Source organism: Podarcis pityusensis (genome assembly GCF_964106645.2).
Source record: "Podarcis pityusensis genome assembly, chromosome: 5".
NCBI classification, from domain to species: domain Eukaryota; kingdom Metazoa; phylum Chordata; class Lepidosauria; order Squamata; family Lacertidae; genus Podarcis; species Podarcis pityusensis.
The window spans coordinates 65,757,643-65,780,584 of NC_138032.1; the positions used below are offsets into that span (position 1 = coordinate 65,757,643).

Genomic DNA, 22,942 nt, shown 5'->3' on the forward strand with positions numbered 1-22,942 from the left:
GAAGATTGTGGGGATCTCAGAATCCCACCTTGATTTCACCATTAATAGAGCAATAATAACCAAACAGTTTCCCAGCTACTTCTCCATCAGGTCAAGTATTTCTGGGTACATCAGCTGAAAAGCATCGAGGCCCCAGATGAAATCCCAGTGGTTCCACGTAGGGAACTCTGTGTCATGAATGAGATTAGTAATTCGAGGCCGCAATTCTGCAATTTCCTTGGGCTGCGAAACCCAGTCCTGTCCTCCACTCCACATCGCTGTTGGGATGGTGATAGCTTCAATTCTGTACAAGGGAGGAGTCGTCTAGGAAGAGACAGATAGATTGAATATCACCTAGATACATGTACACATCTGCAGCTTAAAAAAAATAATCTGTGAAACTGCACACAACAAACTTTCACCAAAGTAAACCAAGTGATTTTAAATTCAGTTCTTTTATTGGATTATCAATAAGTTGTGAAAATCAGAAGTAATTTGAGGGACGTGTGGACTGCTACTTGAACGAGGATGGTGTTGTGTGGATGATGCACAAAAAATGCACACAAGGGATGTATCAAATCCAATTTTAACTGCCCCTTGGAACACACCCTCACTTTTAATCACCTTTGCAGACAACACAAAAATCCAGCAAATTCCTACCTGGTTGTATATATCTATGTTCTTTGAGCCACAGTCAAAATATCTGAATTGACCTGCCATAGCTGTCTAGAAAACAAAATAGATAGGTGAGTATACAGCCCACCAACGAAATCGAACGACAAGCAAAGCTAACCCAAGAGGAAGATGTTGGGAGAGGGCACTCACTGAGAGTATCTTTCACTTTCATTTCATTTAACATTTAATTTGTATACCACCTTTCTATTTTACTATACCCATGGTGGTTTACAAGCTGAAGAAACAAAGAATGTACACCTTATGACACCTTGTATGTACACCTTATAACAATCTAATCCAACACAAAAATGTGATAATAAAACATAACTTTAAAATAAGCAACTTATATCAAATAAAGTAATATTCAACAACCCATTAGAATAGTATAGAATATTAAATATCAGCATATAAAAATTAAACAAAAATCCACCCTTAAATTACAATAAATAATTTATAAACTATCATCAATAAAAACAATGGCAAGCCACAGTGCATAAAATAATACAATACAAATTGAGAAGCAGAGACTTGGAGGGTGGGGCAAGGCAGGTGAAAGGAGGCCTTGCCTGATGAAGTCTCTCCCCTCACAGTTCTTCCTCTAAGCACAGCTCCCTTATGAGGATTCCTAGGGCTGGAAGGTGGAGCAAGGCAGGTGGAACAATGGTGATTGCACCGGCAGTTGAATCTTGCTGGAACTCGAGCAATGGAGAGCAACTTATGCTGCACATGAGGGCAGCAGGCTAGCTTAAGGGCCACAAGGCAGCCCACACAGCTCTCTCCTCCAGCACTTTGCTTGAATCTTGCACACTTCCCACTCAAACAAATGCCGTGGGCCAAGCTAGTAGCTGCCTCTTTTCCTGCTCACTCAGCCAAGGACCTTTCTTAATGGTGTTCTCTTTGATGCGTTGGGAGAAAGTAAATAGGCAAGACTTCCATACAGCCCAGTTTAGCAATAAGCAAACATTACTGCTACTGGGACACAGGCTCAGGACAGGGGCACTGGCTTAAACATGAGGTGGCCTTCTGCTGCTGCACCTCCAGCACCTACCACCTAAGTTGACAGCTTCACTTTACCTCATGGTAAGGCCAATTTAGGCAGTGTCTGGGTTACAATGGCTTGTTGGTTCTGGTTTTGCCACTGCTAAATTGGGGACTCAGCTATACAGCTGCAAATATAACGTTAAAAGTTTGTTTTAAGTGCATTATAAAAATTTGTCACTAGATGACGATAGTGAGCTTATGTAAAATTCAATACATTTTTCAAATCATTTTTCACAGCGTTTTTTGTGTCATTTTACACTGGAAACTCAGCTACAATATATTCTGGCTCCCTTCTATTCAAACAATATCTAAGTTTTTATAAGGCAGACAACATTCAACAGAGAAAGAATGAGAGAGAGAAGGGAGATCTTAGTATCTCTACCTGGCCCCAGTGGATCATATTTTTCACAGACGTATAATCTGGGAATCGTGATACATATACATCAGTCCGACTCTGTAAGGGAATGGTAAATTTAGAAGTCATTTCACTTAACCAAAACTCATTGTACTGGACTGTTGGCAGAGGACAAAAGCAGATATATGTTATTACATGTTTTTCTGAAGTGCAAAACTGATGCTGAGGAAACCCTGACATGCAGTTCATAGCAACTGGTATATCATGAATGAGTTGTGTGAACCAGCTGGGTGCCTGAACTCCACAGTTCTAGGATTTTATGATTCAAATAACTGTGAACAACCCTTCAAATGAACAGCCCTTATGTGCCACAAGGAGTTGGCTCATGGCTATCTGGCCTATTTCCCCACCCAGGACACACCTGTTGTCTGTGCCCACCACCATCCACCTGCCCATTCAGTGACATGTCTAGAGCTCCCTGATGTTATATGGAGTCTTGATTCGGCCAGGGTCTCCCCCATCCTTGCTCGTGGGCCTGCAGAGCCCCTTCTTCCATTTGACAAGCCCCATCTGCCCCTCACTTCCCTCTTCAGCATGTGCAGAAACTGCCTTCTTGAGCATTGGATCCAATACTGGTCTTCTCCACTCAGTCTGCCACAGCCTGTCTATGCATGCAAGGGAAATCTCTAACTCACCAAAGGTTTGAGACCCATTGCTTACCCTCACCTGATTTAGCAGGCCAGGTGAAAGCTGACTGTAGGGTGGGGGGACCAATGGTGTACAAACTACCCCAGAAGGAGGAGAAGAAGAAGAGTTTGGATTTGATATCACGCTTTATCACTACCCAAAGGAGTCTCAAAGCGGCTAACATTCTCCTTTTCCTTCCTCCCCCACAACAAACACTCTGTGAGGTGAGTGGGGGCTGAGAGACTTCAAAGAAGTATGACTGGCCCAAGGTCACCCAGCAGCTGCATGTGGAGGAGCGGAGATGCGAACCCGGTTCCCAGATTACGAGTCTACCGCTCTTAACCACTACACCACACTGGCTCTCCACCACACTACACCACACTGGCACAACGTGTCCCCCAACAGAAGTACTACCTCTCTTTTAACACCCCATACACCCCAGTCATAAATATGATAAATAAATGAAGAGACATACCGCATTTAGATTTTTTTCATTGAATCCACTGACAAGAAAAAGAGCTTGTTTGCAAAGCTCATCTACCGGGCGACGGCTGCACTTTCGGGCCAGAAGGGCTTTCAGTTTTGGACTCAGCAGACAAAATTCCTTTGTGCCAAATATAGCCTGCAGAAAGCCAGAGATATTTCATAATCCCAATCTCTCAAAAGCATTTCTTAAATGGGGCAGTTTAAATGTCCCTGTAGCTGGTTCATATTAAGGGGTTTTTTGTTGCTGATTTTTAAAAAGGTTTTAATCGCCAAATATAAAAATTGCAAAGTTATCGCATTACAAAACAAGGGGAAAAAGATGAATCTATTGGAATCTTTTAGAAGTTATTCTTTAAAAGGTAGAAATATTATACGTATCTTCCAAATGAAGAGTTTTAACTTCAGAAAGGTTGGGTGCAAGTTGATTTGACTGATTGATTTAGTTTGCACTGTGTGGGTTGGCTCTCCTAATATATCCATGAAGCTCAAACCTTGCCATTGCTTGTCTTGCACATCTTGGTAAACTGCAGTGACACTAATGTTGTGACAGAAGCTCAATGGCACCAGATCACTCAGTAGACCATTCTTTTTATATCCTTATAAGGTGAGCCAAAACATCTTGTCTGGTCTTCTGTGTTATGATCCATGGTCTTCATAATTTGGACTCTATATATATATTGCATGTCTGAAAATTTAAGGGTGTTGGAATCTAAATTATTAATTAACCCCCCCCCCAAAAAACCACCATGTTTTCCCAGCTAATTTACCTACAAAAAAACTGGGCTTGAGCCATAAAATTAGACATCTCCCATTATGTCATGTCAATTAGAGCTTATGAAAATTGTGAAAAGATAATGATTGCACACATACCTTCACCAGTGCTGCTGGAAAGCGTATGATTTGTAGTGGGACACTGATAGTGTACTGCAACGTATAGGAAGGGGCCAGGGCAAAAAACATCTTAATTTTTTCAGCCATTTGAGGTAAAATAGAAAATGCCACAAAAGCTAGAGAGGAGTAGGAAATTCAGTTTAGTATCCCTTAGTTTTGAATTTAAGTAATGCAGCATTTATAGGCAGACTCTTACTTTAAAACATAGTTGAGCAAAATTAACATTCATTTCATGCGGCACAATTCTTTTTCAAAATGGAAGAGTTAGACTACATGCAATATACAAAGCTAATTTATAGGATGGAATTGGAACCTCACTAAATGACATAATTACCACCATTGCAACAAAATGACATAGGCTTTATGTCAGATGAATAGATACATGTTTGAAGCCTATGTGCTTTGCGATGGGGCAGAGTTGGGAAGCCCTCTATCCTACATATCAATTTCATTTACTCTCAGATTCTCATTTTTCCAATCTTAAATTCAGTTCTCCTCATTTCTACATCAATTAGAAATATTTTTTAAGCCTGCGTGGAAGGCTCTCTCAATGTAATCATGCCCCTGAAACCTTACTTCCCAATTATGTAGAAATTGTTCCCCACACATACACTTTCAGGCTCAATAAAAGGCTTATGCAAGAGATCAGCAACACACAATCCCACTTCCCCTTTCGTGCATTCAAATAAATATCCAAAGAGTACTATGTTTCTTATAAAGACAGCAAACCTATCACAGGTTCTTGGATAACTAAAACTTCAGTAGATATCTGGTGCCATCTACAGTAGATACCTGGTGCATTCAAAAAATGATGTGGTTTTTATGCCTTTATCTGAATTCTTTATATGACCAAGAACTAGTTCAACATTGGACCATCCCATGCCAAACTGGCCCTCTATAGAGTGCATGCCAAGGTTTATAGTTATCATACCCACAGAGCATCCTTGAGAATGGCAGACATAATAGATGTTCTTCTGTCCAGTTTTCTGCAGAATGAAGTCTACCATGGCAGGAAGGTCATAGATTCCCATCTCATGAAAACTGAAAACCACAAAACAAAGTAAATGAGAATTAAGTGCACTCATAATCTTTGGTTACAAGCATAAGCTCTTTCTCTAGAAAGCACTACTAAAAATATTTAAGGAACAAAAGGGAAGATTAAGCAGAATTTACCATCAAATACCTAAAATTAGGTGACAAGATGAGGGGAAAGAGAAACTTACTAGGGCCAGCTGTGCCCAGGCTGCGATACAACAAATTAACACTAAAACCATGAGCACATTTACTAAGAAGAAGGTTTCCGTTTACAGAATCACAGCAAAGTCAGATGGTAAAACTTTTCCTGGACCATAAAATCAGACTGTCGATGAAGGGATTGCAGTGAAATCATTTCATGGATGTGTCTATAAATTTTATGGCCTGGATAAGAACTAAAAACCATTTAGCACACATATAGAATTACTTTAATGGCTGAATATAGCCCGACATTAGCCTTCATCAAATCTATTCAATGCATAATAAAGTAGGCAAGGGTGAGCATGCTTGAACTACAAAATAACATTGAATGCCAAATTCCAGCCACTCAACTGCAAAAGAATAAATCTCATTGAATGGTGAATTCCAGTGATTACACACCAAATGAACTTACCTAAAATCCCAGAATGCTTCTTCTTCAATTGAAAGGTTTTGGTGTCTTCTAGACCAGGAGTTTCCTCTGTTGTTTCCAATCCAAACATCATATCCAGCATCTGCTAATATGAAGCCCAGGCTCTGATGTGGCAGATTTGTGACCCAGACGCTGCCTTCCATGGTCAAACAGTGCAACAGCAGTATAGATGATTTGGAGCCTGGAAGTAAAAAAGACATTGATTGATTGATTGATTGATTGATTGGCTGATTGACTGACTGATTAGTACCTCCAAAACACATCACAAGATACAAAATTAAAACTTAATCTAACACGGAGCAGTAGGCTTGGGTCTAAATGTTGGGTTTGGATGCAAGGAAGATAGGCTCCAGTTCCGGTTCAGTTGGGAAGCTAAAGTCTCAATATTACATGCAGAAACTTTGGAACTGAACCTTGAAACCTAAACCCCCTTTCTTTCTTTTTTTAAAAAAGAGCTAACCCAAAAATTCTCAGGAAAGAACATTTTATCTGTTTTTTCCCCCTCTTGTCTTTCTTTCTTTCTTTCTTTCTTTCTTTCTTTCTTTCTTTCTTTCTTTCTTTCATTTTTGGAGCACCTAATAAACAGAGAATTTTAGTCCTTCTGGAAAAAATCTTTGTTTCCCCAGTTTTGCTGCCCACAAATACCATGTAGAAATTATCTATATACCACTTCCTCCTGAAGCAGCTATCTATTTCTTTATAACTTTTATATGCCATCTTTTTTCTGAAGAGCTCTAGGCATTGTGAAAAGTCCCACCCCCCACATTCGTATTAGAATCACAACAATTCAATGAAGTCGTTTAGGGTAAGAGAGAGTGTCCAAGGTCACCCAGGAAGCTTCTTGGTCAGTTGGGAATTTGTACCTGGGCCTACCCAGTCTTGGGCCAAAGCTCTAACCATTGCACCACACAGAGTTAATAGAGGTAGAGCAAATCAGTGTTCACTGAAGGAGGTATACTGCACCATCAGGTATTCTAGCCATCAGGCTCTCTTCCTGCTCACAACTGTAGATAGAGCATTTGGGCTGGATTCAACTAACCCAGCGTGCTTGCATAAGCCAGCTCAAGGCATCCCATTAACATAATGGGGCTTTCCCCACACCAACACTCTGTGCCTTCCCAAAATCATCTGTGGAGAACCTCAATAAAAGCACACAGGGAGGGAGGGAGGGAGGAAAAATTGCTCTGTCTGGCAATTAGAAATGTTTACGTTGCTGAGAAGTTATGGAATAAGGACCTAAAATTTACTACTTGCTGTGAGCTAAAAGAGAATTTCATGAAAATGATGTATAGATGGTATTTGACTCCTACAAGACTTGCAAAAATGTATAAGAGCACGACTAACATATGTTGGAAGTGTAAAGTTAAAGAGGGCACATTCCATCATATGTGGTGGACGTGTAAAGTAGCTAAGGACTTCTGGGAAATGATTTATAGGGACCTGGAAAAAATGTTCAAAATAACTTATAATAAAAAACCAGAGGTTTTTTTATTAGGTTTAGTAAGAGAAGAATTACCGAAAGATAAGAAAGTATTGTTTATGTATGCGTCAGCAGTGACAAGAATATTATACGCCCAGGGATGGAAAGAAGAAAGAGCCCCATTGAAAGAAGAATGGATATTGAAGATGATGGATTATGCAGAGATGGCAAGGCTAACCAGGAAGATCAGGCACCAAGAGGATAACAAATTTAGCAGAGAATGGCACCATTTTATTGAATATATCAAAGAACACTGTAAAAGTTTTAAATAGTAGTAGGATTTACATAACACTTGTAAATTAAAACAACAAAGGATAAAAATGAAGTATAACAAATTGGAATAAATTAATTAGATGCAGTTAAAAGAGAAAGAACTTCAGAAGCCAAGGGGAGAGTTCAGGGAACCCCATAAACGTAAGGATTTGATTATGGGTTTTTTTAAAATAAAATAAAAATAGTGTGTGTGTGTGTGTGTGTGTGTGTAAAAAAAACCCTGTGTTTTATTTTTGAAACTTTGAAAAAAAAATTTAAAAAAATGTTTACACTGCTGGAAAGATCAGAAGAGTACATTCCTCCCCATGTTTTCTTTCCCAGACCAGACTTCATGTTAGTGGTCATTACTGTACAATGAAATGAGTCACAACAGAGTCCTTGAGACATTGGGTCTCATGAGCTTTCTGTACCCCCTGGGATCCTGTTCAGGCTCAAGTAATAGCCGTCTTCTGTAAGGACCTCATACTCTTCCGAAGGATATCCCCAGTACTGGATTATCTGACTCTGTAAGGATACAAAGCCACATGTTAGACCATTTCCTCCACCAGTAGAGGTTTAAAAGTAATTGCTAGAAGTCGAAAGTTTTTGCCTAAAGGCTCATTTCCAAGCATTAAGCATGGATCCTTCCTGACATGATCAGAATGGCCCAGGAGAGCCATGTACGAGAGTGAATATTTATATTTGTATCTCTTTTGATATTTGGGGAAGAATGAGCCAATACCTGCAAAGTTTATCAGCAACCCCTTGGGGGGAAAGGCAGCACAAAGAAAGGTGAAAACAAAAAGATCCCTGGAAAGTACGAAGTGGAGACTACACAGAGGATGTAAAAACAAAAGCAACTTTAATACAGTTTATTTGAGGAGGAAACCATGCAATCGTTTGCTGCTTGTCAATAGAACAGAAACGAAAAGCGCAGTACTTGAGAAATGACTTACGTAGATAGTTCCTGATACAGCAAGCCAAGAGGACCAATACACCATAGTAATATGCCAATATATGTTTTTTTCCACTCCTCAGGGTGGTTCATTTTAAATTGGGTTACAAAACAATGCAGATGCTCCAGTGCAAGACTGGCCAGTGGGATACGCTCCAGTTGTTGCTGGACTCCAACTCCCATCAGCCCCAGCCAGCATGGATAGTGGGAGTTGTAGTCTAGCATGATTTGGAGAGCACTACATTGACTCCCCCTGTTTGAGTGCTTTCTGGACCAATTCTTTCACACACAGGAGGATAGCTATGCCAAAGCCACATACCTAGTGCCAGAGCTACACACCCATTGCCAGCAGATAACATTAAACTTACAGAAGCTTTGCCAGCATCATGAAGTAATTACAACTGGGCTTCTTTTGCTGTGTTCAGACAAGCCTCAGGCTGCCACCCATCTTGGAACACAGCTTGAGCTCTGGCATGTTCTCAGTCTTCAACTTTTCTAAGTTGAAGACCGGGCAAGTTTCCAATCTGAGGGACTAGTGTTCACGATTTGGACAAATTGTATTGCAAATTATGCTGACATGCTTTTATGAACAGAGCGTGTGCATAAGGAAGGGTTACCAGACGTCCCCAGTTCCCAGGGAGAGTCCCCAGATTTGCAGATCTGTCCCCAAACAAATTCCATCCCCAGAATGTCCCCAGATTTGCAAATCTGTCCCCAGGAAACCTCAGCAGCCCAGAGCCAGCCTGGTAGCGCAGTTGGCTCTGGCTGGCTTCAGGAGCTGCTTGCTGCTGCCACCACTGCCGAAAGGGAACCAGGGACATCCAGCGGGGCACATCTCCTGCCCCCTTCCCCCTTTGATTTGACAGATCGGGGGGAGGCTTGGGAGCCACAGGTAGGTGGGCACTGCCCAGAAGGGGCACAAGGTGTATGGTTTCTCTGCCAGGCAAGGTGCAAAGCCCTTCTTTTGCACCCTGTGAAACATAAATGTGCAGAGATTTTTTTAAAAAAAAACCTGGGCAACAGCTGCCTGCCTATGACTCCCAAGCCTCCCCGATCAGTCAAAACAAAGGAGGAAGGGGGCAGGAGATCGGGGGAGGCTCAGGAGTCATGGACGGGCAGCGCTCAGTTACCCAGTTTTTTTAAAAAAACTGCGCATTTATGTTTCACAGGGTGCGAAAGAAGGGCTTTGCACCTTTATACAATATGCATGTGTGCTTGGGCCCAGGGTCTTTTGCTTCACCATCCCCACTACTGATTCCCTGTTGCTACTCAGCTTAAAAAAAAATAAAAATTTAAATATTCATACAATATTCATACAATATTCAACTTACTTACAATATTCATAAACTGTTCAGGATTCAAGTCTTCTGAGCTCACTGCTCCATGTACTGCCATCATGATAAGCAGTAGCCACATCCTTGAGAACCTTGAAAACAACTGGATATTTTAGATAATATAGGGGAAAGGTTTACTGAGCTTACTTATTTAAGAGAGTTTTTATATGGCTGAGTCTTCAAAACCTCAAAGCAGTTTACAAAGAGTAATATAAAATATCTATTAAAACACTGTTAAAATCAGATATTAAAAACAAGTTGACTTTTCAAAATTTCAAAAAATAAAAATGTAATAAAATAAAATTACATGTTACAATGCATGTCTGGGTAAAAAGGTAAAGGTACCCCTGCCCGTACGGGCCAGTCGTGACCAACTCTGGGGTTGCGTGCTCATCTCGCTTAAGAGGCCGGGAGCCAGCGCTGTCCGAAGACACTTCCGGGTAACGTGGCCAGCGTGACGAAGCTGCTCTGGCGAGCCAGCACCAGCGCAGTGCACGGAAACGCCATTTACCTTCACGCTATAAAGCGGTACCTATTTATCTACTTGCACTTAGGGGTGCTTTCGAACTGCTAGGTGGGCAGGAGCTGGGACCGGACAACGGGAGCTCACCCCGCCATGGGGATTCGAACCGCCGACCATATGATCGGCAAGTCCTAGGCACTGAGGTTTTACCCACAGCGCCACCCGCGTCCCCTGCATGTCTGGGTAGTGGTGCTTAAATAAAGGGGTGGTTTTTTTAACCGGCACTGAAAACAGCAAAGCAGATGTGTTTGCCTAATATCAAAGGGTATGTCATCATGCATCATCTCTCAAAGGGGTATTTCCATCCCTAATTCAGAGCATGTGGCACCTAGATCCTGTTTAAAAAGAAAAATAAGTCAGAATGCTTCTTAATGCCAGAAGCATTTAGCACAGTCAGAGGCAGTGTGCTTCTGAATACCTAGGAAGGGGAAAGAGAGGACGGAAGAGGGTTTTCTATCTATTGGAAAAAAATCACTTGTGCCATTTAAAACTGGAGAGAACAGAGTTAATACCAGTGATGTGTGTAACTTGCATGGACCATTTGTAGTATTGAAAGAATACCTGAGTGTAGAGCAAACCTGGTTGACTATGCCAACTTTACCTTGCAAACATGCATTGACTTTTGAAATCCTGAACATTTTGTTTTTGCAGCAGTTGTAAGATAAGCTGTGATAGTAGAAGTTTACATATGTTCAACATTCACAGGCAGAAAACACTTCTTTGCTGCTTCTAAATAATATGCCATTTTAGTATCAGTAGTTGTTTTTTTAACATAAAGTGTTTGGAGGGCTCCCCCCCCCCATACCCAATGTAAACGCTCATATATTGGGCCAGTTTGTGCAGTCAATAAAATCAAGAGCTACAATGTTTATTAGATCATACAAGTTTAGACTATGGATGCAGAGAAGGGGGTGAATAATTAAATGGGTCTCTCCAGTGCTTTTTTTCCTTAAAAAAAATGTTTACAGTAGGACTACTCTCACTTTCCTACTCAAATTGAAATATTGCCCCTCAATGAGGCCAAACTTAATTCAAAAAATGTTTAGGGGCATGCGTACCCCTGTGTCCCTGCAGAAAAATAGTAGTAGGTCTGCCTCTCTCTCTCTCTCTCTCTCTCTCACTCTCTCTCACACACACACACACACACACACACACACAGATCTAGCCATGTAAAAAAGAAAATAAAACTTGTGTGGAAGCACGCTGACTGAATCCTTGCACCTGAAATACCAAGGAGTAAGTATTTGGCAAAAAGAAAGCCAGTATGAATGTCATCAAAAACTTTGCGAATCAGAATTATTATTGTTAATTGGCACTTTCTGTCAATTAATTGTTATTATTGTTAATTGGCACTTTCTGTACTTTAATTTCCCTCTGACCCTGCTTTTATATAATCACATACAGAAAGCATGCATATATGTACCTGCAATAATAATTATTATTATTTATTATTTATTCCCAGCCACTCGGGACAACATTTCATGCATCTCATGAAGAAGATTTTTGTCCATGAAAGTCTATGTTTGTTAAGTCTTTAAGAGACTACAAGACTGTTTGTTGTTTAAATATGGACTCTGATAGTTTTAGATCTCAAAAGAAGTATTGGAATTAGATTCCATACACCTAGCATTTTGAATAATCCAATGCAGAACTCACATGAATGATCCTTTCATTCCTTCCACTGTTCTCATTTCACACACACCTGCTCAAATAGAAGAGCAGGTGTTGAGTGTTTCTTCAGGTGAGTGTTTCTGATAAATGCAAAAGGAAACCTGAAAGTTTCCTTCATAAACACCTCAAGTCATCCAGCCATGCTCATTTACTGGGCGCAGCATCTTTCTTTTTCATTATGTGTACAGCTTCTGGTGTGTGTGTGTTGTACCTAACAGTGGGATGATCTTATCAAATGTACCTGTTTAAGGTAGCAGACTATTGGCTGACATGCAACCCAGTCCACAGAGTTTTATCAGGCTTTCTCCCTAGAACCTAAGCATAGAATTGCAGCCTAGGAGTGTATTCACACATGATGTTTTCTCCGATTGTCCCACAAACACCCAGTGTACTCTGAAGTAGCAAGTTCTACTTCAAGTCCCGGTGGTGTTTAATGTGTATATCATTAAATAACAATTCACATCTTCTGTAGTGCTCTTGTTCAGATGTGGGCCAGTGAGGGGAAATAAACTGAGCTTGAATCTGGAAAGATGAGGGCACTGTGAGCAAGACAGGAGTTCATGCGTCTGAGAAATTGGCCAATTATTCTGAAGGAACAGCTACCTAGCCTGAGGGTGCTTCTGGGTGTAGCTTTATCACTGGAGATCCAGGTGATAGGGTGACTAGGAAAGCTTTTCATTGACTTCAGCTGTTACAACATCTAGAGTCATTTGTGGACGGAGATAGCTTGGCCACAGAAGTTCAGGCACTGGTAACTTCATGACTGGATTACTGCAATGTACTCTGTGTGGGGCCTTCTACTTGATGCAGAAACGGCATGTAATGCAGAATGCTGCCAAACAAGAATGAGACTGAGTCCACGTGTTACACTCCAGCTCAAAGATTTGCACTGGCTGCTGATGTATTTCCAGGTCAAATTCAAGGTTTAACATTAACAGCTGGGGAGCACAGTTTACAAGCACCATGTATGTTCATTCCATGGTTGCAAGGTTTCTGTTTGCCACCATTTATATTCTAGAACATCCTGTTCATTGATATTAGGCAAGCACCTTCAGCGTATTGTTTTCAGAGCCTGCTAAAAACTCTGGGTGGTATTAACCTTACAGGCACTGTCGGCAGAAACCATGCAAAAAAACCAAACCTTCCACTTGTGCGATGGGGATTTTGACCCTCTGCCCTCCTCCAAAATTGGCATGGGGGGTGTGGGGGTTCAGGGAAGCCCAAGTACAGTACACAGGGGGAGAAGATAGGGGGCATTGTTACCTCTGGCAAGCTGAAATGCTTGAGCAGTTGGAAAGTCCGCCATACCACAATGTTGAGTTCCACCCTCTTGGCTTAAGCAGACCTACCCAAACATGTAATTCTATTACAGTCTGCATGCATTTCATGCTGGGGTTCTGTTCCCATACATGTCAGCACAGTGCATATAAGAATGCCCCATTCTGTACCGCACTGCTCCCATTCCGCCTTTATCGTGACATTTCTGGTGGCATTTTCATTCCTTTCTGAGTTCGGCACTGTGCACACATGCACAAACGTGTGTCTTTCAGATGCATGTTAATCTCTCATTGCCTTATGTATTTTTGGCTTAAAAGTGATATAATTTATATGTTGCTAGATTTCATACCTGTTTCTTTTTAATGTTTTGTTTTACTTGTATTTTTAAAATAAGATTTCTATTTTTTTTTATTTTAAACCCCTTGGAGCTTTTTGTAGATTAAGCAGTATATAAAAATGTGTCCCTGAAAGTTTTCTAAATGAAGTCAAGATTTAGATGAACTTATATTTCCTTAATATTTGTATGCAAAAAAATTAAACTATGTCCAATCTATTGCCAAAAGCCATAGCATATGCAATAATGACTCAGTCTTTTATGCCTTTGCAACATTTCTATCCAAAGTATTAGCTCACATGAACACAGATGCTATTGTCCAAAGCCTTGAAACATTGTTGAAAGAAGCTGCATTCCAAATGGTTTGCCCATATGTGTTTGGACCTTGAAGAGTCTTCTCCTTGTGCATGGACTTAGACCTTCTTAAAAATATGGGGGAGGTTGCTTCTAATTAACATAAAATAACAACTTTCTGGTTTTCCAATTAAACCTTAATAAAAAGGTGGACTTACCATGCAGCATACTATATATTGCTATGCAGGTTCAATTTGCAATAAATAAATTCCACAATGCAGCAGTATGCAAGACCCTGTAAAAACTCCGCTCTAAATTCTTATAATGTAACTTATTTAAAACCTGAAAATTAAAACAATATGTCCTTGTTTCATAAAAAAGAAGTTGTGTACTCACCAATGAGCTCTAAATCTCTACTTATAATTTTTTAAATAATACTTTGCCTGGTCTAATGTGTGTGTCACCTTGTGGGTAGGCTCCCTAACCTTTCTTCAAATGGGCCATCAATTCACAAGTAAGCTTTCCAGCCTGCTGTTTCATGGAGCAAGACAGTAAGTATACCCGTTGTTGGTGGACTGATTCTCAGAAGCTGATAACTGATATAGAAGTCAACTGGAAAGTGTACTCTAGCCTTCTAGTGCTGATGAATTTCAGGGCTAGCCCAACACATTTTGCTACCAGAAGCAAAAGACAAGATGGTCCCCTCTGTATACAAAAGCCTTCAAACTGGCAACAGGCCAATATCCTCCACTACACATGAGGGTAGGAGGTGAGCTTGAGGGTGCAGGGTAGGCTGCATGAAACACACAGCTCTGTCCAGGGCCATAGCTAGGGGTGGTGAGGTGGGCCCCCACCAGGGGCGCAGGCGATGAGGGGCACAAAATCGGCTAAAAATATGTCCATAAATATAAATATTGATTATTGCCTCATAAGGATGCGGGTGGCGCTGTAGGACGCGGGTGGCGCTGTGGGTAAAACCTCAGCGCCTAGGACTTGCCGATCGCATGGTCAGCGGTTCAAATCCCCGCGGCGGGGTGCGCTCCCGTTGCTCGGTCCCAGCGCCTGCCAACCTAGCAGTTCGAAAGCACCCCCAGGTGCAAGTAGATAAATAGGGACCGCTTACTAGCGGGAAGGTAAACGACGTTTCCGGGTGCGGCTCTGGCTTGCCAGAGCAGCTTCATCACGCTGGCCACGTGACCCAGAGGTGTCTGCGGACAGCGCTGGCTCCCGGCCTATAGAGTGAGATGAGCGCACAACCCTAGAGTCTGTCAAGACTGGCCCGTACGGGCAGGGGTACCTTTACCTTTATTGCCTCATAAGAAATGATTTTTAATAGAGGGTGAATTGAATGGGTAGAAGGGGGTTAGAGGAGAGGCGGAAAGAAGAGCTACTGTATTTTTCGCCCTATAGGGCGCACCTAGTTTTGGTGGTGGGGGAAATAATGAAAAAAAATTATTTCCCCCCCCCCCAGGCGCGGGGCTGGGGCGGCGGAAACCTGAGCTTCCCCCGACCCCAGCCCCCAGAACTGGCTGCTATCCGCAAGCCTCGGGAGCCCGGCGGGAACTCCTGCGGGCTCCCAAGGCTTACGGATAGCTTCCTGAAGCCTGGAGAGCTAGAGGGGTCGGTGCGCACCTTCAGCGAAAAGAAACTTCAGCTGGTGCGTTCTATAGGGCGAAAAATACGGTAATTTGTCCATGGCTAGGGGGCGCAATCTGGACGGTTCTGCCAGGGGTGCAAGATCACCTAGCTACAGTTCTGGCTCTGTCCTCCAATGCTACCCCACTGCTCCATGCATCCCAAAATGTGAGCAAATTTGTGCTCAGTTTTGAGATCATGAACGAGCATGCACAGCATGAGAATAAACAGCCACCCACCATGAATACCAATGGCATGTAACCAATGATAATAATAATATAAGAATTAATAATACAGGCGGTGACAGGGATAGTCTAACTTCTGTGGCTTAGGCTCTGGTAACCTCTTGGTTGGATTACTGCAATGTGTTATATGTGGGGCTGCCTTTGAAGGCAATTCAGAAACTTCAGCTGGTGCAAAATGCAATGGCCAGACGCTCACCAGAACAAGACGGTTTGAGCATATACCACCAATACTGGCACAACTGCAGTGGCTGCTGATTCAAGTTCCAGTTCAAAGTGCTGATCATGACAGTGGCCAATGCCTGGCCAAACAGCAATGAATTCCCCCATAACTTGGGCCCTGATTGACCCGTTGGAACTCAGTTCACTGGCCAGGCAGGTACACCTCCACAGCTGTGATGGCTGGGGGGGGGATTCCACATCGGACAGTGACCATGTGGGTCTGGCTGCTGGGAAGGAGGTGGAGTGGGATGGTCTGCAACTGATGCCCACTGGGGAAATGGTGAGCATCCATTATGAAACACAACATTTAGATTTATAGGTGTATAGCTTGTTCTCCTGCTTCCAACTCACAAAAACTTTTAGAGGAAATGGAAAACTACTTTTTAAAAATTTATTTAATCATTTTTTCAAACATCAACCGCAAAAGACACATACAGCAAAAACCATAATGACAACACAATTTAACAATTCAGATTTGAATGCACTGATATACCTATGACTACACCTTTTTTAACAATATTTTCCCACCTCTCTCTCCTCCCCCTACTTCCCACCACTATCCACCTTATCACTTAAATATTTGTTCCATATTTCTTCATATTTAGCCATTCTTATTTTGCACCAACATGCAATTTGTTCGTATGTAGCTAATCTGTCCATATTATCAATCCATGTGCTCAATGGAATCTTATTGTGGCTCTTCCAATTCATCAAAACAGGGGTTTTTTTGCTTCTAATATAGCACGGTACATCCAATTTTTTTGACCCTTTGAAATCTCCCACATTTCCAGAATGTAATTTAGAATTAGATTCAGTTCTCCTAAATAAGAATTTATTTTTATTACTCTTGCTATAAATATCCTCACCTCGCACCAAAATGATCTTATCATCGGGCAGTTAATCAACATATGTGCTAATTCCCATTTTTACTCCCACATCTCCAGCACTTGTCTGCACTTGTTATTTTCCTTTGGTATAGTTTTGCTGGAGTCCAGTGGGCTCTGAATATTATTTTCTGTTGAATAAGTCTTAGTCTTAGATCCATAGAGGCTATTTCTGTTGATTTTATACTTGACTCTCATATATCATTTGTTATCTGTACCCCTAACTCTTCACTCCATTTTTGTCTATCAAATTCTAAATCATATTTCTTCCTGTTGAGTAGGATTTTATATAGTGCAAGTGTAGAGTTTTCTGATTTTGTTGCAGAGATTAAATCATGTAGCAGCATGGGTGTTTCCAATGCTGCTATAGTGCCAGTGGAAGACCACTGTTTTAAAGAAAAATCATTGCATAACAAAAGAGAAATCCCACAGCTATTTCTGCATCAGGTCAAGGATTTCCATGTACATCCGCTGATGAGCATCAATGCCCCAAATGAAGTCCCAGTGGTCCCAGTCTGGATACTCCTTATGGTAAACAAGGTGAGGGATTCGAGACCGCAGCTGCGCAGCTTCCTTTGGCCTGCAAACCCAGTCTTGCCCTCCGCTCCACATAGCAATTGGGACTGTGATCTCTTCTATCTTGTACAACAACAAATTTATTAAATTTGTGAGGTCCATGCCTTTACACAAAATACCATAAAACATTATTAAAAGATAAACAAAAAGATTATAAAAGTAAGCTAAAATTCATGCCATGCTGTCCCAGCAAGGAAACTACCCAATAAACCCCACCATTCAGGGAAGAAGATACAACAACAGGTTAGGAGAGCAATGGGAGGGACCTCACCGTTTCATCCAGGAACCATACCCTAGTTTTCATAGCCTTCACCACAAAGACCGCTACCACGTGAGAAATCCGTGGATCAGCGTCCACCAGTAAAAACTTTACTTGGTCCTCAGAGTTGACTATTGATTTGGGAATAGTTTGTAACATCGCATCCCTGAAGGCCGAATAGATGGGACAATACAACATGTAATGTATGAGATCCTCTTTGGTTCTCATATAACAAGGACATATCCGCTGCTCTACTGGGATTTTTGCATATCTGCCTGACAGATAGGCCGTAGGAATGGTTTGAAAACGGGCCATAGTAAAGGCTCTCCGAAGAGTGGGATTGGTGATATTCGCCAAGTAATTGGCGCAGATTTTGACTGCTTTCAGTCGGGGAAACCAGTGGGAGGACCCTGGGATCTGTATTTTTGTGGTATCTAACAGAGTGTCTCTCTCCAGGATCCATTTCCGGAGTTTGTCCAGGCTCCACCGTTTGAGGATATTAAACTCCGGTAGGGTGTATCTAACCAGGATCTCAGATAAGTTTTGGCGCCAAGTGGTGTTCTTTTGAAAAGATACAAAGGCTTGTTTGGCCAATAAGGTGTTTGAAGTGTTTGCAAGGTTGATGTAAAATCGTAGGAATCTTAAGTGGGCCCTGGCAGACCAACCTCCACCCTCAAGAAAGCTGCTGGGGTTCCTTGAGGAAGGCCTAGAATCCTCTTGAGATAGTAGTTTTGCAAAATTTCAAGCCGTTCCAACAGCCTCTGGTTCCACCCCCAGAGTTCTATCCCATATAACATCTGGGGAATAGCTTTCCCAACAAAAGCTCTTAATGCCGGGATCACCAATTGTCCTCCCCTGGTATGGAAGAAACTAAGCAAAACACCAATTGTTCTTCGTGTTAGGATGGTTACAGCCTTAAAGTGGGCTAGCCAGCTAGATGTAGCCTGGAATGTAACACCCAGATATTTAAAAAAAGGGCACTGTTCAATCACATGTTCATCTAAAGACCATCTAAAGGTGTGGCGAGCTCTAGTGAACACCACAATTTTTGTTTTGTCATGGTTTATCTTTAGTGAATTATGGGAACAGTAGGCTGCGATCCCCTCCAGCATGCTGCGTAAGCCTCTTCGGGTGAGTGCCATTAAAACCATGTCATCGGCATATAGCAAAATATTCAGGCGTTTACCTTCAAGGGCTGGAGCCAATGACTTGTACTTTGCCATGTACTGAACAATGTCGTTTATATAAAAGTTAAAAAGAAATGGGGCTAGCAGGCATCCCTGTTTGACCCCTTTCCCCAATGGCAGTGGGTCCGTAAGAGTTCCCAATGACCCAGTTCTGATTTTGACTGTAATGTCTGTATGTAACTCTCTGAGAATTTTTAAAAGTCGTCTGTCAATGTCCGTTTCATATAATTTTTTCCATAGTCTATCTCTACAGATTGAGTCGAAGGCAGATGTCAAGTCAACGAAGGCCACAAAGAGTCTGCTCTTATACGCTTTTGCATATTTAGCTACCAGGGTCTGTAGTACCATGCAGTGACCTATCGTATTGTGGCCCTTTCTAAATCCTGCCTGTTCCTGGTTGAACAGGTTAGAATGGTCCGCCCAATCTACCAGCTTGTTTAATAAGTACCGGGTATAAAGTTTGTATGCGATGTCCAGAAGGCTTATAGGGCGGTAGTTTGCTGGATCTTGAATGTCTCCCTTCTTATAGATAGGGACTACCACACTTAGTTTCCAGTTTGCTGGGATTTTACATGTGTTGTTTATTGCCGTAAAAAGTTTGGCCAAAAAGATGGCCCACCATTGGGCATTTGATTTAAAAACCTCAGGGGGGATCATGTCCTCACCAGGAGCTTTGCCATTTTTTAAAGTTTTAATTAGCTGTAGGCACTCTGATTCTGTAACAGGATCCCAACTAGCTAGATGCTCATTCTTCAATGGGAGGAACGGACTCAAATTAGCAGTATTTGAGAGTGTGTATAGCTTGAGAAAGTGTTGATACCACACATCGGATGGAATACTGCTGTTTACAATTTTTCCTTTGGATGAGACTCCCTGTGCTACTATTGCCCAGAATTTTCTATCGTCTCGCGATTTAATCGCCTTATCAAGTGCCTCCCATTGTTCCTTCCTGTAAAGGGATTTCTTGAGTTTTAAGGTGTTTTTATAGTGAGAGCGCCATCTGTGGAAATTTACCATAGATGACAAAGTCCTCTCCTGTTTTACCTTATTTTGTTGTTTCCTAAGCAGGGATCTTAGCTTCCGGCAGTCTTTGTCAAACCAGACCCCCGATTTGTTATGTTGTTTGGGAGGCCTGGTGTTTATAAGAAATGGGAAAAGGGACTCTGAGACCCGCTGATATAGTGAAAAAGGATCAAAGTTAGGTAAAGGACACTGGTCTCTCAGAACCAATAAATCTGGAGAGTGCAGGTGTTGATTGATTTTAAGCTCCAGCTCGCTGTTCCATTTACGCCTGCGTGGGGCCGGTGCTTGAGGAGGGGCTGCACAATGTAGATGTTGTAATCCCCCTGATTCGAGGGGAGTTAGTGAGATTGCTCTAGGAAGATGGTCGCTCTCAGTTCTGTTAAAAGTGCTGAGACCCTGTGCCCTCTCCAAAATTGTTGGAGAGACCAGGATATGGTCAATCACACTTGCACCACGAGGGCCGATAAAAGAGAAGAAACCTCCTGACCTATCCATGTAAGTACCATGCAGGTTGTACAAATTATGCTTAAAAGCAATCTCCAGTAATGTAATACCTGCCTTATTCAAGACCTTTTCATCAGAACTCCAAGGGATAAACCAGTCTGCCTCTGGTAAAAACTGGGTTTTGGAGCCATACGAATTGATGTCGCTGCCTATCCTGGCATTAAAGTCACCTGCCAGCAGGATGTTCCAGTCAGGAAATTCTATTTTGGCCTTCTCCAAGCATGACTCCAAATCTTCCCAGATTTGTACTGTCTGAGAGGAAGTACACATGGGGGGAATATAAACGTTGAAACATAGAAGATCTCCTCCTGTGTTATTGGAGATAAGTAAAATCTGAAAATTGTTGTTCTTCATCCACTGCAGTTGTCGCACCCTGTACCCTTGCTCTATAGGAATAAAAGTGACCAAACCGCCGCTAGGTCGGCCACGGTTATTTAGTTTTTTTGCAGGGGTAGCAAAAGCCGCATAACCTTGTAAGTAAGGGGGATGAGAGTCTAGGCACCAGGTCTCTTGTAGACAAATAATCTGGAATTTTGAGAGAAAATCCAGAAAATCAGCATCGCCCTGCTTAGACAGCCAGCCCGCCACATTCCACGATAAGATGTGAAAATATGGTGGTGAGGGGAACAAAGGTAGACTCCTCCGTTTGTTCTTTAGGATGATGGAATGAATGTTTTTGTAGAGGTGGAGTGAGCTGTTGAGATCATTTGTGGTAGGTACTAACCTAGTGAGTTTTGTTTCCCTGGCGTGGTGTCCCCTCGCTGTATCTGTCTTTCAATCCTCCACCTGAATGCCATCTAAGGATCCTGAGGCATCCACAAAGATTGAACCGTTCCTACTCATCGGCATGGCAAGGTCTACCTGGTGTATTGTTGTTTGAGGTATTAAGGGTTGTGTGGGAGAACCCACTTCTTCGGGGGACAGGAACCGGCACTGCGTCCAGTCTTCGTTGGATAAGGGCTTTGTTGTGTTAGTAGCAAAATTAAATTCCAAAGGAGCAGAAAAACCTTGGCGGAGTAAGGATTTTTTAATGGTTTGTAACCTAGCTATTAACGCATCCTGGGACTGTTGAATCTGCTCAAGGGAGGCTAAAAAGAGCATCTCCTTTTCATTTAAGATATCTTTTTTGGGTTCATTGGAAGGGAGTAAAGTTTTTTGGAGCTTAGCCTTCTGTTTGGAAATTTTGACTGCCTCCGGTTGACCTTGTTTGCAGTTTTCAGAAGCCATTTCCAATTCTGTGCGCAGACTAGTAGGCTTGCGTGTTCCTAAGAGGGATGGTGGAACGCCGGACTCTTCAAAAAGGCGGGTCACCAACAGGCCAGCCCTCTGGAGCCTGTCCCTCTTGTCCAAGATTTGTTTAGTTACCGACCAGTCCTTAAAGGTCACCACAACTCTGTTTTGGGCCTTATCAAAAGGAAGAAATTTTACGCTGACAATATTTCCTGCTGGTATAAGGCCTCTGATGACTAAGTCAATTTTCTTAAGTAAATAAATTCTCTGTTGTGCAAGCGTGGAAAGGCCTCCATGCTTGAAGAGAGGGAGGAGGACTAATTTATGTTTAATTAAAATTAAGTTCTGGCTCTTTTGTACTCCCTTCTGGGGAGTTTCTTGCTTTGGGTCTGGAGTTTTCTTTAATTTTCCACTAGAGGGCAGCGATTGTTTTGCTCGCCTTGGAGGGCTAGCCACCTGATGTTTATTTAAAATGTTTGGGCTTTGGCTCTTATTTGGCGTTGTTATGTTGGGGTTCTTTGTGCTTGAGTTCTCCAGAATCTTGAATAACTTTGAGAAATTCACTTTCCCAGTCCGAGAGGGCAGCTTAGCCTTTCGACCCATTTTCACATTCTTCGGCTTCTTCTTGTGCATTGGGCTCTTCCCTTTAAGGAAGGTTTCCTAGTGGCCAGTACTTTTCTTGGACTAGTTTGGCTCTGCTTGTTTTCCTTTCTTTGATGTTGGACTGGGTTTTATTTCCATTTGGCTTGTTGATGGCTTCTTTGTGAAAGTGGCAATCCTCTTTCCTCCTGATTAGTTCAATCAGGGAGGTGAGCAAACCCAAACATTCTGAAAGAAAGTTTTTAATAGGCCCGGTTCTTTAATTAGCTGAGTTTGATGTTCTTCCAACAGATCTTTGTACAGCCCTGTCATTATGTAATTATAGCTGCCCAGGTCTGGATGTCGAACTCTTGTGTCGTTTAGCCACTCCTCCACCTCAGTCGGGGCAGGGGACCCCCCTTTCCTCTAAGCATAGATTGATGGGTGGATTCCTTTTGACTTGGTTTCTGGGTCTCCCAGCTGAGGCTCCTGTTCTGGTCGGGCCTCAAGGGCTGTACTTTCTGTAGTTGCCTGTGCCAACTCGGTTGCCAGGTCCACTCCTTTTTCTCCTCCTCCCTCTGCTTCCATGCCCCTTCTGAACGAGGTACGGTCGACAGACCATTCGTGCGGATGCAGGCTCTCTGTGTTTTTTATTTCTTTTTCACTTCCTCTGCTTTTTGGTTAAAATAATATGGAATTT

At 42.2% G+C, this 22,942-nt stretch overlaps 2 protein-coding genes across 2 annotated transcripts in view; both read right to left on the minus strand.

Moving 5' to 3' along the window:
• Positions 1-48: 48 nt before the first annotated feature.
• Positions 49-12,053, minus strand: LOC308476757 (lipase member M-like). The gene is made up of 10 exons (XM_081004614.1): positions 11,981-12,053; positions 9,803-9,893; positions 7,944-8,037; positions 5,763-5,961; positions 5,046-5,155; positions 4,094-4,230; positions 3,213-3,359; positions 2,078-2,149; positions 640-705; positions 49-303 (listed from the first exon to the last, which is right to left on the minus strand). The coding sequence occupies exons 1-10, from the start codon at positions 12,013-12,015 to the stop codon at positions 76-78; spliced, it is 1,179 nt and encodes a 392-aa protein (XP_080860740.1). The 5' UTR covers positions 12,016-12,053; the 3' UTR covers positions 49-75.
• Positions 12,054-16,748: 4,695 nt separating this feature from the next.
• The window catches only part of LOC308476759 (lipase member M-like), a 14,839-nt gene continuing 8,645 nt past the window's right edge, over positions 16,749-22,942 (minus strand). Inside the window, exon 10 of the mRNA XM_081004616.1 lies at positions 16,749-17,514. Within this exon, the coding sequence (XP_080860742.1) occupies positions 17,317-17,514 (198 nt within the window). The 3' untranslated portion in view covers positions 16,749-17,316. The remainder of the gene's footprint in view (positions 17,515-22,942) is intronic.